At 47.6% G+C, this 16358-nt stretch overlaps 2 protein-coding genes across 3 annotated transcripts in view; one reads left to right on the top strand and one right to left on the bottom strand.

Annotated features, from left to right (window-relative positions):
- The window catches only part of ZC3H12B (zinc finger CCCH-type containing 12B), a 444060-nt gene extending 439407 nt beyond the window's left edge, over positions 1 to 4653 (top strand). The window contains exon 10 of the mRNA XM_058441401.1: positions 1 to 4653. This exon is cut by the window's left edge and continues 1843 nt beyond it. The gene's annotated coding sequence lies outside the window, so the exon portion shown is untranslated.
- Positions 4654 to 8868: 4215 nt separating this feature from the next.
- On the bottom strand, positions 8869 to 16352 carry LAS1L (LAS1 like ribosome biogenesis factor). Of its 2 annotated transcripts, none has more exons than XM_032757076.2 (3): positions 14611 to 16352; positions 11464 to 11611; positions 8869 to 9563 (listed from the first exon to the last, which is right to left on the bottom strand). In XM_032757076.2, exons 1-3 carry the CDS (start codon positions 15086 to 15088, stop codon positions 9437 to 9439), a joined length of 753 nt encoding a protein of 250 aa, XP_032612967.1. In that variant the 5' UTR covers positions 15089 to 16352; the 3' UTR covers positions 8869 to 9436. The 2 variants fall into 2 exon arrangements, with proteins under 2 accessions (XP_032612967.1, XP_032612966.1); XM_032757075.2 differs by having other exon boundaries at positions 8874 to 9563; positions 11464 to 11614.
- Between the last annotated feature and the right edge of the window lie 6 nt (positions 16353 to 16358).

A 16358-nucleotide genomic window follows, 5' to 3' on the forward strand; every position in this document is an offset into this window, starting at 1 on the left:
TTTTTTTTTTTTTTTTTTTTTTTTTTTGAGACAGAGTCTCACTCTGTTACACAGGCTGGAATGCAGTGGCACTATCTCTGCTCACTGCAACCTCCGCCTCCAGGGTTTAAGTGATTCTATGGCCTCAGCCTCCCAGGTAGCTGAGATTACAGGCGTGCACCACCATGCCCGGCTAATTTTTGTATTTTTAGTAGAGACGGGGGTTCACCATGTTGGCCAGGCTGGTCTCAAACTCCTGGCCTCAAGTGATCCGCCCGCCTCAGCCTCCTAAAGTGCTGGGATTACAGGTGTGAGCCACTGCGCCCAGCCTATCAGAGTTTTCGTAGTCACATATTCTATATTACAAAGTATGGATGATATATCCAATTTAGAGAGCAAAAGCATCAGGATCAGATCATATGTTGAATTAACCTTTTAGGTTTTTTCTAATAGAAATATTTAAAGCTATTTAAAAGTAAATGCATACTTTATTGCATGGATATCTGATCATTCAATCTTTATTAACGAAGCTATAGGGTCATATTGAAGCTTCTAGAACTATATTTTAAATCTATTATTAGCAATTATATTGCATGTATGAATATATATATTTGGTTTGAGATGTGTGTGTATCTCTGTATAACCTTTTATATGGCGATAATGAGAGGATAGGCTCTACACGGTCCTTCGTCTATAGCTGTATAGGTCACTAATCTGACTTGATGATTTTAAGTCACATTTCATAGTTTCAACTAGTTATGAGAGTGAAATTATATGGCAATATTTGAACATTGCTTTCTTAGGTACCAGAGCAAAGCAACTCTGTTTCCTTTGCACATTTTACCTGCCAACATTTATTAACAGTTCTCCTTCCAAGTCTCTTCACCTTAGCAAATTAGGGATCAGGTTGCAGTCTTCTGCAGAGAAACTGATGGTTAAGCTCAAGTTCCAAGCATAGTACGTGTGTGCTACACAAGCTCAGAAGAGTTTGACAAGGACCAGGGGACTTACTACCACAATCCACTTCCCTTATCCCAGGAGAGATGGCCAAACCCATGTGGCATTAAATGGTGAATAAAAAAGCTTCACTCAAGGAGGGACTATTGGATGCTCTTTGGACTTCTGACCTATGCAGTATTCAACATCATTGGATGAAATGTAATGGAGGACAGTGCACAGCCATGTATCCACTTTCTCTTCCTGTCCACCCTTTGGGTAATAAGGTCAATCACTGGTGGAACAGAATTTCTCTAGGAAACAAAACCGGGGGATTTTCTTTGTGGAAAAAGGAAGTTTCCAAAAGGGGATACTGCATCTTTGCTAATAGCTGGCTCAGTTATGCACTTTAAATCCATGCGGAGTGCACTTGCTGTTAAATAATTGTTAGATGAGTTATTAGACGGCAGGACTTTTGGTTTGGGCGACACCATTTGCGCAACTTGTATCTTGCTCAGGGTGGAAAACTTCATAGCTAAATGCCTCTAGAAGAGGTGTTTATTGTTTTTTTTAAGCTGCACTAAATGAATTCCCTTTTTGAATCCATTGTATATTTCAATATTTCGAACCATGACCAGCTCACTATTTCCTGAGCTGGAAATTGCTAACTTCTATGATCGTTTTTTCATGAAAGTTGAGAAGGCCGGGCCTTGGCCTTTTGTTTCTTCATGAGAAGGTGTGACACTGCCTATAAATGTTTCTTACTGTGAAACACTCTGAATGTGAGGCTGTAGTCAGGGTTGTTTCTGGTGGTTTGACAATGGCTTGCATGCTGCTTTCTGGCTTTCTGTCTCTGTCCAAGTTGATCAATACTGCATCTTAACCAATGTTTCACTTGAGTTAACCACAGCTTTACATTCTATCTCCTATCCTCTGATCTTCGTATACCCCAGCATACTGAAAAAGAGTAAAAGTATTTTCTATCAGGTAGATCCACAGAGTGACCAGTTGCCACTGCAGTGCTTGCTATTTCACACAAACACCATTTCATACCTTCAACTTCTTGGACTTTCTAAATCGGACCCGTGTCTAAATCAGGGTATTTGACAATCTCAGATGACGCTACTGCCTATGTGCCAGTTAGTTCATCTTCCTACCAAGATCATGAATGGCACCACACTATCCACTAGCTGTACAATTTACAGAGAAGCACAAGATTCATCTTGTCACCTACAATTTGTCTTGAACATGTTCATATTTAGTACTCGGAAAGTGTGTAAGCTCCTCCCAATACAGAAAATATTTTTTAAGGCAGCATATGTATTTCTGATTTACTAAAAACGATTGTCATTCTCCTCTCATTCTTCTTTTTGGTATGAACCAAAAGCGGCTAGGAGCAATGCCTCAAATAACCAGAAATGACCTTTTGTTGATACAAATTGTATCTCTTTTTTTCCTGATTGTATAGAAACAAATGTACAAAACTCATCTTAAGCTAGGTTTGGCAATGAATCACCATGAGGTTTGTGGCACTGTGTGTCACAGGGAAGTAGCTCAGGGGTTGTGAGGGAGCTTTTATTTCTAAAGGGCAGTAGTAACTTATAGACAAAAACAATTTTTCAAGGCCTCTTTATTACCACTGCACAGCTATCATGTGTACAATTTCAAGCATTATATTGCATAAGTTCTCTTTAGCCTATTAAATTTAATATGTCCTTGCAAAAGGGATTTTGTGTAAAAAGTGTCAGTGTTAGTGACTCATCTGCAAGAATCTACAAATGGAGCTATACAACTATGAACACATAAATACAGCATGGTTCCTAGTTATTAGAGAAACATTTTCTTTATATTGAGGTCTACGCACTTCTTGACTTTCCATTTTGTCTGTAATTATAAAACAGCAAATAACAAAGAAGCATTGGGACCCCCTCGGCTGCCTTGATAATAAAATCAAGCTTCCTTCATGGGACTAAGCATGTGTCCTTCAGGATACTTACCTCTAAGCACTCAGCAGGGGTTACTACAAAGCGTTTTGTGTGGTTTTCAAGAAACAGTATATTTTGCAAGAGGTGCTTTGTAATTTTACTTATTTCACTGATTTTCTGACCTCATAGCAAGTCTGTGCCTGTTGAGGCCTTCAATTTTGTAGCTTTTCTGATTTTTTTCTTCTTTTTGTGATTTTGTTGTTTTCATTTTGATCTAAAGGAGAAGTGTGACCCCGGAGTGGCATGGTCAATCCAGGGCACCCTTTCTGTTAAGACAACTCAAAGGAAAAGAAGCCTTTTCAAAGGTAATATCGAGCCATTGCACTCTCTCTTAAGGTGCCAGGTATGGGAGAATGACAGATGCCTTATGGAAATGGTCTACAAAACTTTTCTTCTTCTAAGTAATAAAACACATAGCATGATCCTCTCTCCCCCTCTCTCTCTGCCCACCTCCTGCTAGTTTCCAGGAGAATACTTCTCTAAAATTCATTTTTTTCTATTTTGGAATAAATTATCTTTATACAGTAATTCAAACACTGATTTCCATTAACCTTTGGCCCTGAGTTTTCTTCTAACATAGAAGAGTTCATTTTGAGAGGCACTCAGTTACCATTCAATCTGTGCTGTAAGTATGGGACTATGGGACTTTGTACAAATGCCCTTTTTGAGGGCCAAAAATTTCAATGCACTTTGTTCTGCTTTGTGAACCAGGTCGGGATCTGCACAGAGAAAGTAATGCTGAGCTGTCCAAAGAGTCTGCTCAGGTCTCCCTCCTAACCCTCCTCTGCCTTCCCCTAGTTTGCTTATCCTCGCGTCTGACACTAAGGAGTGCATAGTCTTCAACTGAAATGGCACTACAGTTAGTTCTCATTGGAAACAAACAAGTGTATTTCTGGAACCTGCTTGTCTAAAATAGTCAATGCCTTTGTAAAGACTCAGCATATTCAATATCTATTGTATGGTAGACTGACTATTTTTAGTCCTGGTTTGTGTATTGTTGAGCTATAGTAGTTTGCTTTATCCATTTGTGGGATTAAACAATACTGTTTAATGGTTGTAAACTTTTATAAAATCTCTTTGGGTTTTTTGTTTGACCCAAACATAATGTAAGTCTTAATGACAAAATACACAAAGTTAACCAGAGGTGAGTGAAAATATAGCCCTTCCCCAGTTTTGTCTGCCCCTATAATGCACGTGCATTGCTTTGTAATATGCTCTCACTAGCATGAATGTGCTATGACTACTTCATGAGGTTTTGTTTCACCTATAATTGTGATGGAAAATGCTGTATTGCTGACAACAATGAACTGTAACCACAGTTATTTACTGCATAAACTATTTGTCTACTAACCACTCATGGCTCTGTTTCTTTAAGAATACCAACAACAATGGGCCGGGCATGGTGGCTCATGCCTGTAATCCCAGCACTTTGGGAGGCAAAGCAGGCGGATCACCTGAGGTCAGGAGTTCGAGACCAGCCTGGCCAACTGGCGAAACCCTGTCTCTACTAAAACTACAAAAATTAGCCGGGTGTCTTGGCACGCGCCTGTAATCCCAGCTACTTGGGAGGCTGAGGCAGGAGAATTGCTTGAATCCAAGAGTTGGAGGTTGCAGTAAGCCGAGATCATGCTACTGCACTCCAGCCTGGGCGACACAGTGAGACTCCATCTCAAAAAACAAAGAAACAAAAAACAACAACAACAAAAGCCATACCACACAAACATATACATATACTCTAGTTTGCTCCTAAAGTATTAGATTTATGTCCTTGCAACTTATATTTTGAGATAAACTATAAAGGCAGGGATTTCCCCAAATGTGTTCATCTGAATTTTACCACAGTAAGTATATGTCCTCAAAATTCTGAAGACTAACAGTTCCAAGTGCTAATCAAACTGGTGCTCCCCACAGGGCAGGGCTGGGCCTGCTTTTGCCCACCAGTCAGAACCAAGTGGTGGGCCCAGGGCCCAGACTTAATTTTTGTACGCAGCCTGTAGTTTCTCCCCTGAATAGCCTCAGGTCCAAAGATACATCATCTGCTGTCTCAGCCAGAATATCGGAGCCAAAAGGAGCCTACTGTTCTACACTTCACACTCAAGAGCGCTCAGCTGCATCAACCCCTTCAGGGTATAGTGCGTGAACTGAGGCTCCAAGAGCACTGAAGAGATCTGACCAAGGCCTAACAGAATTAGTGGCAAAGGCAGGTACTGGAAGCCCAGGCCTCATGACTCCCAGGCCGGTAAGCCCTTTATCACAGTGGAGTTGGTTCTTCTCTCTGGAGCCTCCTACCCACCCTCCACCTCGCTCCAGGCCAGTCTCATTCTAAAGGTAGAGGTAGCCATGATGGTTGCAGCAGAGCCCAGTCTACGAGCCTTTAGAAGAGGCTATTTGTGAATCTGAGAATCTTTTTTTGTTATCATCCTCCACAGGACTAAGAGTGCTTATCTCTCCCCACCTTTTTCCTGTTCTGTCTCCTACTCTTCCTGTCACATTCCTCGGGCATACATGTATCAAGTTCTTACTGAGTACTGGATAGGGGTCTGGCCTATACTAAGCTAGGCAGACAGAAGAGGAATAGTCCATCTTGGGGAACTTCCACTCAGTGGGGGAATGAAGCACACTCAGAGAATAAAGTAAGACATTAAGACTTCCTTGGAGGGCAGTGTCAGCATGAGGGTAAGGAGAGTGGTAAGAACTAGAATTCCAAGAAGGGACAATCAACAAACGTCCAGGGCCGGGTGCGGTGGCTCACGCTTGTAATCCCAGCACTTTGGGAGGCCGAGGCGGGCGGATCACGAGGTCAGGAGATCGAGACCACAGTGAAACACCGTCTCTACTAAAAAAATACAAAAAATTAGCCGGGCGTGGTGGCGGGCGCCTGTAGTCCCAGCTACTCGGAGAGGCTGAGGCAGGAGAATGGCGTGAACCCGGGAGGCTGAGCTTGCAGTGAGCCGAGATTGCGCCACTGCACTCCAGCCTGGGTGGCAGAGCGAGACTCCGTCTCAAAACAAACAAACAAAAAACAACAACAACAACAACAAACAAACGTCCAGTGCTTCTGCCCTAATCTCAGGTGGAAAATGAACTAGTCTGGTCATATCCCTCTCCACCTCCCCTCAGGCCGCATGTAATACCAAGTCCTTCATATCACCACGTTCCAATTATCCTGTACCCTGCATTGGTGCCCCCAACCATGCTTTCTCAACCTCTCCAGACTTTGACCTTCCTTCTACTCCTTGTTCTGACTAGTAGTCTTGCCTTTGAAGACCCAGTGCCAATGTCACCTCCTCTATCAAGCTGTCCAACCCCCTAGTCAAGCCACTGTTAGTCCCTCCCAACAGTGGGCCTTGCAGGAATATTGAGCAATACCTCTTAGCTCTTGTCACTCACTTTGGCACATCGTCTCTACCACAAAACAGGGAGTTCCTTGGGCGCGGGAACCATGTTCTTTGCCACTAATGAATTATCTATCAGAGGGGAATCTCTGAATTACTGTTCTTGAATAATAATATCATCTATGCTCTCTTTCCTTGACCCCTATCCGCTGTTTCCCAGTTAAATGTGTGCATTTCAGGCTGGGGACGGTGGCTCATACCTATAATTCCAGCACTGTAGAGGCTGAGACAGGAAAATCACTTGAGGCCAGGAGTTTGAGACCAGCCTGAGCAACACAGAAGGACCCCTGTCTCTACAAAAAATTCAAAAATTAGCCAGGTGTGGTGGTGAACACCTGTAGTCCCAGCTACTCAGGAGGCTGAGGTGGGAGGATCGCTTGAGCCCAGTAATTGGAGGCTGCAGTGGCCCATGATTGTGCCACTGCATTCGAGCCTGTGCAACAGAGCAAGACCTTGTCTCCAAAAATAAAAACAAAAATGAAAATTGTCTGCAGTTCAGACTTTCTAATCAGTCTCTTATCTCTAATCAGAAAGAAAAGGTCCATGGGCACTAGGCTAAGTAAGGTTGCTTCCTGACAGCTCCACTCCCCACCCACCAATCCCTGCCATCTGAAGCCCTTCAACCTGGCCTCAGAACTCCCAGGTTCCAGAAGGATACCAGCCAAGAACGACCCTTGGCTCTTACTCTCTGGACCTGGACTAGAAATGAGCTCATGTAGTCTGCTCCTCATTTTAGATCAGTCTTTGAGGGCCAGGGGAAAGCATGACAATGGGTTATTTATCTAGAGACCTGAGTTCCAATTTCAAGGCTTACCAACCCTGGCATGAACCTACACCACGCACACATACAAAGCATGATATGCTTTAGACAACACTTTCCCATCTATTGTCTGTTTTAATCCTTACACGCATGTGAGGCAAATATTATCTCCCTGCAGGTGAAAAAAACTGGCATGATTTGCCCAAGGTTGCTCCTCTTAAGTGGTGGAGCTTGCCTGGAACCCAGGTCTTTGACGAGCTTTTTCCTGTACACCAGTGCATCTGAAACCTCAGTGTGCATCAGAATCACTTTAAGGGCTTGCTAAGCCAAAGACTGCTGTCCAATCTCACCCTTTCTGATTCAGGTCAGGAATAGGGTCCAATAATTTGCATTTCTAACAAGTACCCAGGTGATGTTGACAGTTGCTAGAAAACACTGATCTACACTGACCTATTAACTTGCTCTGTGGCCTTAGGCAAATCCCTTCTTTTTTTTCTGCCCCACTGTCTCATTGCATACAATTGGGGGTAGGGGAACGTAGACTAGAACTGTGACTTCCAGACCTTATTTATTTATTTATTTTCAGCAGCAAAACCCATCTTTCTGGCCAGGTGCGGTGGCTCATGCCTGTAATCCCAACACTTTGGGAGGCCAAGGCAGGTGGATCACCTGAGGTCAGGGGTTTGAGACCAGCCTGGCCAACATGGCGAAACCCCATCTCTACTAAAAATACAAAAAAATTTGCCGGCCTTGGTGGCGGGCACCTGTAATCCCAGCTACTTGGGAGGCTGAGGCAGGAGAATCACTTGAACCCAGGAGGTAGAGGTTGCAGTGAGCCGAGATCGTGCCATTGTACTCCAGCCTGGGCGACAGAGTGAGGCTGTCTCAAAAAAAACAAAAACAAAACAAAACAAAAACATCTTTCCAAAGAAATCTCATATATGATTCCAATACATAAGAATCTGGTGAAGTGCTGGATGGGAACCCAGAGCTTATGGCACCTATCTCCCCACAAAGCAGGCACTGGAGTACCTCCCGGAGTACACATCTGCAAATTCCTTCACTAGATGTGGCCTATATGTTCTTTGAGGACTCTTCCAGCTCTGCCATTCCAAGATGCCAACAGACTTCTAGCATTTGCCATCGTGAGAGGACAGGGAAGAGCTGGAAGGAAACTGATGTTGCACAAGACTGCTATGCCCATACCTAATGCTTGGATCATACACAGGAAAGATCTTAACACTGCTGGGCTGTTGGACTAATGAATCCCTATGACAACTCGATAAAAGCTAGAAAAATGATTATACACATACCCACAATGATACTTAGTATATCCTTTCAAGTGTTGTAGACACTCTGGGGGTCCTAATCCAAGTTAAAACCCTTGACTGGGCTCTAGCACAGCAGTTTTATTACCAAATTCCTCTTTGGCATTTTCTTAGCATAAGCTCTCTCCATCATTTCTTGGTGTGGCCATTTACAGAAATCCCTTAAGGCACCTAGCAGAGGCATCAGGTTATCATTTGGTCACTCTGTCCTTCCTCACCAGGCTGAAGGCTCTAAGGAATGAAAACATGGTTTATTCATCCCTATCTCTTGGTAGCTCAGGGCTGACATGTGGTAGGCACTCTAAGATGAGGTGAGTTTCTGAGGGGATTTGGTGACCATAGAGAAGGGGCTCTGGATCAGTCCCTAAGATATTTCTCTGGCTCTAATGCACATCACAGGGAAGCCCACACTCATCTTTTCTAGGCCAAAAGAGTGCAGAAGTGACAAAGAAAATATTCTCTCTGGCTTTCAGCTGCTGTTTGGTGCATAGTGAAGGCAGGTGTGGAGAACAGCAGGAAGCCTGCTGGGTAGCAGCAAGGTGGCCTGGCTCTTCCCACTGTCAGGGAGGCTCTAAGCAAACCACCTGGCCACTCGCTAGGCTCTGTAGCCAGCAATGCCTGTGGGGCCTGATGCTTCCAAGTGAGCTTGGCCTCATACTACAGCTGAGAACAGAAATGGTTTGAGGAGTCCGGAATAAGATATGGGTGGAGCCTGGTTATAGGAGCAATCAAAGCCAGAGGCCCAAAGGACCTCAGGACCTAGCTCCTGGTCAAAGCCTTGTCTGGAGCCTCCACAGTAAAGAGAAAACTATACTGGTCTGCCCCAGCACCCACCCTCTTCATCTCACAAACACCAAAACTACAGTTGCCTGTTTATTATTTTTCAAAACAAAACAAAAACAAAAGACATTCAAAATTCCCCTGTGGTGGACAACTGAGTTGATGTGGCTGATCCAGGCTGTCTCCCAGGTTGTCTCAGGGAGCATCAGTTGTACTAGGGGGTGGGCTGTTGCCCTGGCAGGGCTGGATGAACACTTGCACCAGGGATGGCCATCAGAAGAGCTGCAGGCCAGTTTTGAGCCCATGCAGCTGCCCCTGGCTCCAGAGAAGGCCCTCGAAGTTGCTGCTGCTGCTGTTGCTGCAGTTGCCACTGCCGACACCACAGCTCAGGCCCAAGGTGCTGAGGAAAGAGTGGGAGGTCAGTCAGGGAAGGAGGCAGCTTTAGGCTCTGGAAGGGCCAAGAGTGCTTGACATGTGTGTATCTGTGGGATGGGCCCACTCTCCTGCCTGGCTTTACAAAGAGACTGGAGCAAATCCAAGAAACGACTTCGTGTGGGCCCCAGGGTTGGACTGGCCCTCTCCTCAGTTGAGGAAGGGAGGGAAGGAGGCAAGAACTTTTCAAATGAAGCTTTATGCAGAGCCCTAGGAGATAAACCAAATTAAAGCAGAGCTGTTTGGGTTGAGGTAGGGGAGGGGGCCCCACATAACCTGACTCCCAAGACATTGAAAGTAGCTGCCTTAACAGGGCATCCTTTCAAGGCCTTAGAGCTTGGGGGCCTGGATCCCTCCCACACCCAATAGCTGGTTAAGGGGCCCAAGGCTTGGGCTATAAGACTAGGGCCACGATTGCAAGATTGCTTTAGGGAGGGTGGCTCTGCCCTCATTCTCCCTGGCCCTGCTCATAACACTCTTGCTTCCCCTGCTTCCCGCAAGTCAAGGTCCTTCCAGCTGGGTGAGGGTGACAGCTGAGAGCAAAGCCATCACCCTACCCTCAGGCAGATCCATGGTTACACTACTGCAGCTGAAAGAACCCTTACGGATAATCTAGTCCCACCACCTCCCATCACCCACAGTCTTACAGACAAGTTAACTGAGGCCCAGAGATGGGAATGGACTTGCCCAAGGCCACATAGCCAAGTCAGGGGTGGAGCTGAGACAAGAAGCAGGGGTGGGCATGCCCCTCCACAGCAGAGGAAACCTCCCTACTACAGTGGGTGTGGGAGCTGGGCTGAATCAGCTTCCTTCTTGACTGAACAGCTCCAGCTGCCCACACTTCACCCTTGATATCCATGGTACTCAATAAGCCATTCTTACCCAGGGCCAGGCTGGTTGGGAAGGAGGGCTAAGGGCACCTCTCTCTCAGACATGTGAATCCCGCTCCCAACTACAGATCTCCTGGCTTCCCCAGCTGCCACCTCTCCTCTCCAAGAGGCCTGCTGGCCCGTGGCCTTGGACAGAGTCCATGGTATTGCCTTGGGTCTGGCCTGCTTCTGGGGCCCCTGGATTCTATAGCCCTTTCCCAGAATGCCCAGATGAAGAGGGGTTCATCTCCCAGGGAGTGGGCAGGCAGCAAAGAGAAAGATTCAGTTTCAGGGGCCCGCAGGGGTTCCTCTCTAGTACTCACAGGATTCTCTGGTCAGAATGGCCCAGCATTCTGGAATGTACAGGCCCTTTGCATGGGCTCCTTTGTGTTACTAGCATAGCCCCTCAGCAAGGGCTGCTTGTTTCCTGGCTCCCTGGTGACCCAAGGGATCCCACGCCTGTGATCCAGAGGTGAGTTTTGAGGGAGAGCATGAAGCCCTGTGCAGGCCTTGCTACCAAGGTGCCTGGACAGTGTGGGGAGGCCTACTGATTACTCTGTGCACCATTGGACAAATTCCTTCCCCTTTCTGGGCCTCAGTTTTCTCCTCAGGAACATGAAAAAGCTGGATGAGAGCATCTATTTTTGACTTTTTAGGAGTGGTGGACCAGTTAGAGAATCTGCTGAAAGCTATGGACCCTTCTCCTCCCAAAATGTGTGTGTGCGCGTGCACACACACACACACGTCCATCCATAAGTACAAACTGAATGCAATCTGAGAGGGATGCCAAGCCCAGCTGTGTGTGGCTACTTCACTGGCTCCCCACACGAGGGACAGGGAGAGCTGGCAAGGGCCCAGCCAGGGACTGGGGCTTACACTTCACTCATTTAGGCCCTGACTGGGGACAGCTACCTCCCCCACCCACCTCACCTTGTCTTCTCTCCCTCCCACAGGTGGCAGAGAAAGGGGGTGAGAAATCCTGTTGCCATGGGCACTCACTCAGTCTTGCATGTTGAGGGTTCCAGCCGCTGCTCTAGCACAGGCTGGTCCAAAAGATACATGGTGTCATAATTCTCCAGCATGAGCTCTGCTGGGTCCTCGGTCTGACCTGGCATTCGGCCTAGGGGAAATGTGTCCCATCGCACGTCTTCTGTGGAGCAAAGGGAAGTGGCAAGACTGGGCTGATGAGCTGGTTCTCCGACTGGTGCACAGGCCTGCTCACCCTGTCCATCCACCCACCCCACTTAGCACGGGTGGGCTCTCTCAGGATCTCCAGCTTCGCTGCTCTCGGTATCACTTCTCATGAGCCCCTCTCCACCAGAGTGCTTCACCACACATTCTTTACGGTCCTTCTCCCCCTCTATGTGCTTACATATACAAGTATACAACTATAGACATTTTTGTCCCTCTTTGCTCTTTTCCTACTTCCCCAGGCATGTTCCACACGGACACAAACAACAACTTCTGACCTGGCTGTATCACTGCTTCAACTTCTCATCCTCACCCCTATTTCCCTGTCTGTAGACACACACACAGGGACACATCATGGAGGGTCTGGATGTCCCAGAATCCCCAAAGCACCTCCCCCACAAACCCCAAACCCACCAGTACCTCAGAGTAGCTGAACGACCTAGATTTCCTACAAATCTACACACACACTCCCCTGCCTGTTTGAATACCACATATTTTCTTAATGCAGAAATACACACACACCCCCATGCCCATCTCAGGGTGGACTCCCTGAGACAATATGTTCCCCTGCCTGTAGTTCTTGCCCCAAGATGCACAAGGTACACCCCTTTTCTAGGGAACGGCTGTCTCACCACACATCCCACCCCTCACAGCCACCCAAATATGTATACAGAAGCACACATACACAAGCCCTTCACTCAGTGACTGTCCTGTTCACTCCCTGCCTCCCACACCCCTCATTCACTGGCATACAACCAGGAATCTTCCTGTTCCTACCTCCCCACACATGTGTACACACAGAAGGAGCAATGGCAAAGGAGAGAGGGAAAGAGTTAACGTTCTAGGACTTTCCACATTCACAACTCACTTCCCCCCACATACAGATGCTCCACTTTAGAATGGGGATGCCGGGCATCCCCCATCCCCCTCTGTCCTATCACTGAGATAACTACCACACAGTATTATATTAAATGTCCCTCCCCATCCTTCCACAAGTGTTTTCAAATGAAGTGTTTTCAAATGAAGCCTTCACCGGTGCATTCCATGTAGATTCCATTTCTGGCCTTCTGCATCTCCCTGGTACTCAAAGAATTCTCCCTGTCATAATGCCCCTGGCATTCTATAATGTGTCAACCCTGGACCAGCTTTTTATGTAACCCAGAGCTCCTCAGGAAGGACTGTTCCTCTACTTGTCCATCCCCCTCTCCTGGCTCTCTTACTGGAAGTTGTGCCTGTCTTAATGTCCTGCATTACTCCATGATACAGAGACACCTTCATGCACAGGGGCCATTACCTATATAGGCTCTGTCACTGACCCGATCATCTCTCTATCATCACTAATATCCCCAACACTGTCTACATCACTACCCCTGCCTCTTTAGCCTGATACCCTTGTACATGTCCCCACTGATGGTGTGAACATACAGGCCATCTCTGGATGGCTGTATCTCACTGCCTGTTCCCACTACCCCTCCATTGCCGCCAACCTCAATGCTGTCACTTCTCTCTCACACAGATTACCTATTAGCCCTCATGGATTTCAGCAACCCTGCCTCCTCTTCACAAAGCTGTACGACAGACTGCTTGGCCATGACTTCTTTAACTGCTCCTACTTTTCCCTTTTTCCTGTACACACACACACACACACACACACACGCACGCACACGCACACACAATTCTGCTTATGTCAATGCCCCTCCCTTTCAATATTTACAAAGACCCCCCAACACAGCCCTCCTTGCCCTAAGTTATTTGTCACTGGGCTATGCTTTGGCCAGCAGGTATAGGCACACGCTTATACACACACACAGAGAGACAGACTTTATGTTTTATGTTCCAGTGCTTCCACCCTGTCCATACAAGGACAAACAAAGGCCATAGTATCTTTCTCTATAAACTCATTCACTGCCTCCCCTCTCACTCTCTGCCACTGCATACCCCACATCACACAGGCCCAGCTGTTCTCCCTCCCTCCCCAGACTTCAGCACACCGACACCATGCTGTTCTGTCATCCCTTCTGGGTGTTCCAGCCTCCGAGGTTCCTGTTCATTAACTTAAGCAAGGGTACTCAAAAGGAAGAGCAGATCCCTATCACTAACCCTCCCTGCAGTCTCTTCCTAGCTTTGGCCTCACTAATTTGTGTGCTCACCTAAAAATCACAGCATTCCTTATTCTCTCTTGTGATCTCACTTCCTGTTTCTCTGACTTAATGCCCTAGGTTCCTTCTTTCTTTTTTTTTTGAGACAGAGTCTCGCTCTGTCACCCAGGCTGGAGTGCAGTGGCTCGATCTCGGCTCACTGCAAGCTCTGCCTCCCAGGTTCACGCCATTCTCCTGCCTCAGCTTCCTGAGTAGCTGGGACTACAGGTGCCCGCCACCACACCCGGCTAATTTTTTGTATTTTTAGTAGAGACACGGTTTCACCATGTTAGCCAGGATAGTCTCGATCTCCTGACCGCATGATCCACCCTCCTTGGCCTCCCAAAGTGCTGGGATTATAGGCGTGAGCCACAATGCCCGGCCTCCTAGGTTCCTTCTTTCTAATACACACGGCAAAATCTTGTCTCACCACCAGCCAGCCTCGAGGCACACACACACATACACAGAAAGCACTGTCTCACTGCAAGTGAAAAACACGTGCAGAACCATATACGTACACACTCCCTACTTCTTGCTATCTTCTGCCTCTATGTTACTGCCCAGGGCTCACACCCATGTCATCCTCTCAGAATGTGCTCTTATATGAGGTAGCCAGCAGCCTGACAGTGGTCCCTGGCACTCACAGGCTCCATCCTAAGAGGTGGGGGAAACCAGCTGTCATCTATGCACCAGGCTGCCTTCCAGGCTTGTCTCACATTGGCTACCTCCTGCTACTTTCCATCTCTTCCTAGGGTAGAAGGAAGCCTCAAGAGCCAGCCAAAGAGAAAAGTTCATGTGGGGACAAAGTAGTTCTTACCTGAGCTAACCTGCCATGCAGAGCCCTGCAAAGCTCCTCTTTTCTGGGCCAGAAGCCTAGCATTCTCGGCAGTGGGGGACTCTTGCCCTGTAGAGAAAGGCCCCACCTCCATTCTGTCTTCCTCTTCATCATCTTCAACATCGTCATCATCATCTTCATCCTCCTCTTCCTCCTCTTGGTCATCATTTTCTTCCTCCTCCTCTACCTGGTCTGGCAAGACCTCTTTCTCCTCCTTCTCCTCTTCCTTGACATCATTAACACTGCCCTGCTCCTCCTGCTGCTGGGCCTTTGCTTCAGACCCGAAGCTGGAGCTGGCTGGTTTGACGCTCCAATACAGGCTGTCTAGTGTATATGGAGACTTCCCAATGGGGGAGGCCTCAGAGCCCTCCTGCACCAGGCTGTTTTCTCCACTCTGGGTATAAATGGAACAGATGCGCAGCAGCTTCTCCTGCTCCTCGTCTGGCAGGCCCTGCCCCATGGCTTTGAAGATGCTGAGCAAAGGGAGGGATGGGGTAGGAAAGATTCAAAATCTCAAGCCACTTCATACCCCAACACTCCAGGGTTTGAACTTGGTCTCTGAACTTCCAGACCTGCCTCTGAAAGGCAGTGTAGTAGAGCAGACAGAACATAGAAACAACAGGACCATGGACCCCGAACAAGCTCTGTGGTTCATTTCTGTGCCTCACTTCCATTCTCAGGTAAAATGAGGACAATAATGATACCTGATGTATAGGATTGTTGGGAGGAGTAAATAAGAAAGTTCACATAGAATGCCTGGCACAGTGCCTGGCACATAGTGGGCATGCAATAAATGATAGCTATTAGTCTGCACTTAAAAGCTACATAAATACACAAAACAGCCAACAGGCCTGCAGGGCTGGAAATGAGCAGATCCCTCTCTTCTCTGGCCTAGCTGAGCAACCTGTCTTGAGCTCCAAGGATATGCCTGGAAGTGTTCTGGGCTCCTTCTGCGTGGAACACAAACTGTGATCCCTTTATGGGAGCAGCTACAGCCCAGCCTGGAATGGAGGAAAAGAAAAAAAAAGCAGCGGCTGACAAGACAAAGCAGGATGTGGGAGGGAGGCCAGATGAGCACTGTGAACCTACTGCAGGCACTACGGGGCTGAGGGAGACAGAGAGCACGAGGAGGGCAGGAAAGACCAAGGGAGGGCTTTGTGCAGGAGGTTGGGCTCTGGAAGCCCAGAGACAAGAGCAAGCACATGGTGCTGCTGCGTGCAGTGAGTAGCCCAGCTAGAGGGCATGGCCTGTGCTGAGGAGCCGCGGGAGGAAGAGAGGGCTGGGAAGGTAAGTGTGTGCATTGGTGTGTGTGTGAGGGTTCACCTGCCAATTCTGAGCACACATGAAGGCTATGTTTCTGAAGATCACCATGAAGATCACCATGGTGACCATGTGGAGGCTGGCCTGGACAGGCAGCCTGGAGGCAGGGAGACCAGGGAGGAGCCTGTTCCGACAGTTGAGGCCAGAGCTGGGGAGGGCTGACCTGGGGCACTGGCAGTGGAGATGGGAGGGAGTGAAGCTGTGAAGGACACACAGACAGACAGAGAGCAGGGCTTGGTGACTGATGGCAGGGGTCAGGCAGAGTTAAAGATGATGACACTGTGCACACAAAAGACGGCGCCAACAGCAAAACCACCAACAGATACAGAGCTGCTGGGAAGGGGAGCTCGAGGGGAGAGGAGGGTGAGCACCCCTCACAGAGCCTCTCATAGAACCTGGCACCTAACAGG

This window comes from Hylobates moloch, unplaced genomic scaffold (genome assembly GCF_009828535.3).
Source record: "Hylobates moloch isolate HMO894 unplaced genomic scaffold, HMol_V3 SCAFFOLD_7, whole genome shotgun sequence".
NCBI classification, from domain to species: Eukaryota; Metazoa; Chordata; class Mammalia; order Primates; family Hylobatidae; genus Hylobates; species Hylobates moloch.

Bases quoted from the DNA above. Each gene is read 5' to 3' on its own strand.
- LAS1L (XM_032757075.2), bottom strand. From the start codon at position 15,088: ATGGGGCAGGGCCTGCCAGACGAGGAGCAGGAGAAGCTGCTGCGCATC. The intron at 11,615-14,610 runs GTAAGAACTACT...TTTGCTCCACAG, and splicing joins TGCATGGCAGGTTAGCTCAG to AAGACGTGCGATGGGACACA. The intron at 9,564-11,463 runs GTGAGTGCCCAT...CTCTTTCCTCAG, and splicing joins CCCTCAACATGCAAGACTGA to CACCTTGGGCCTGAGCTGTG.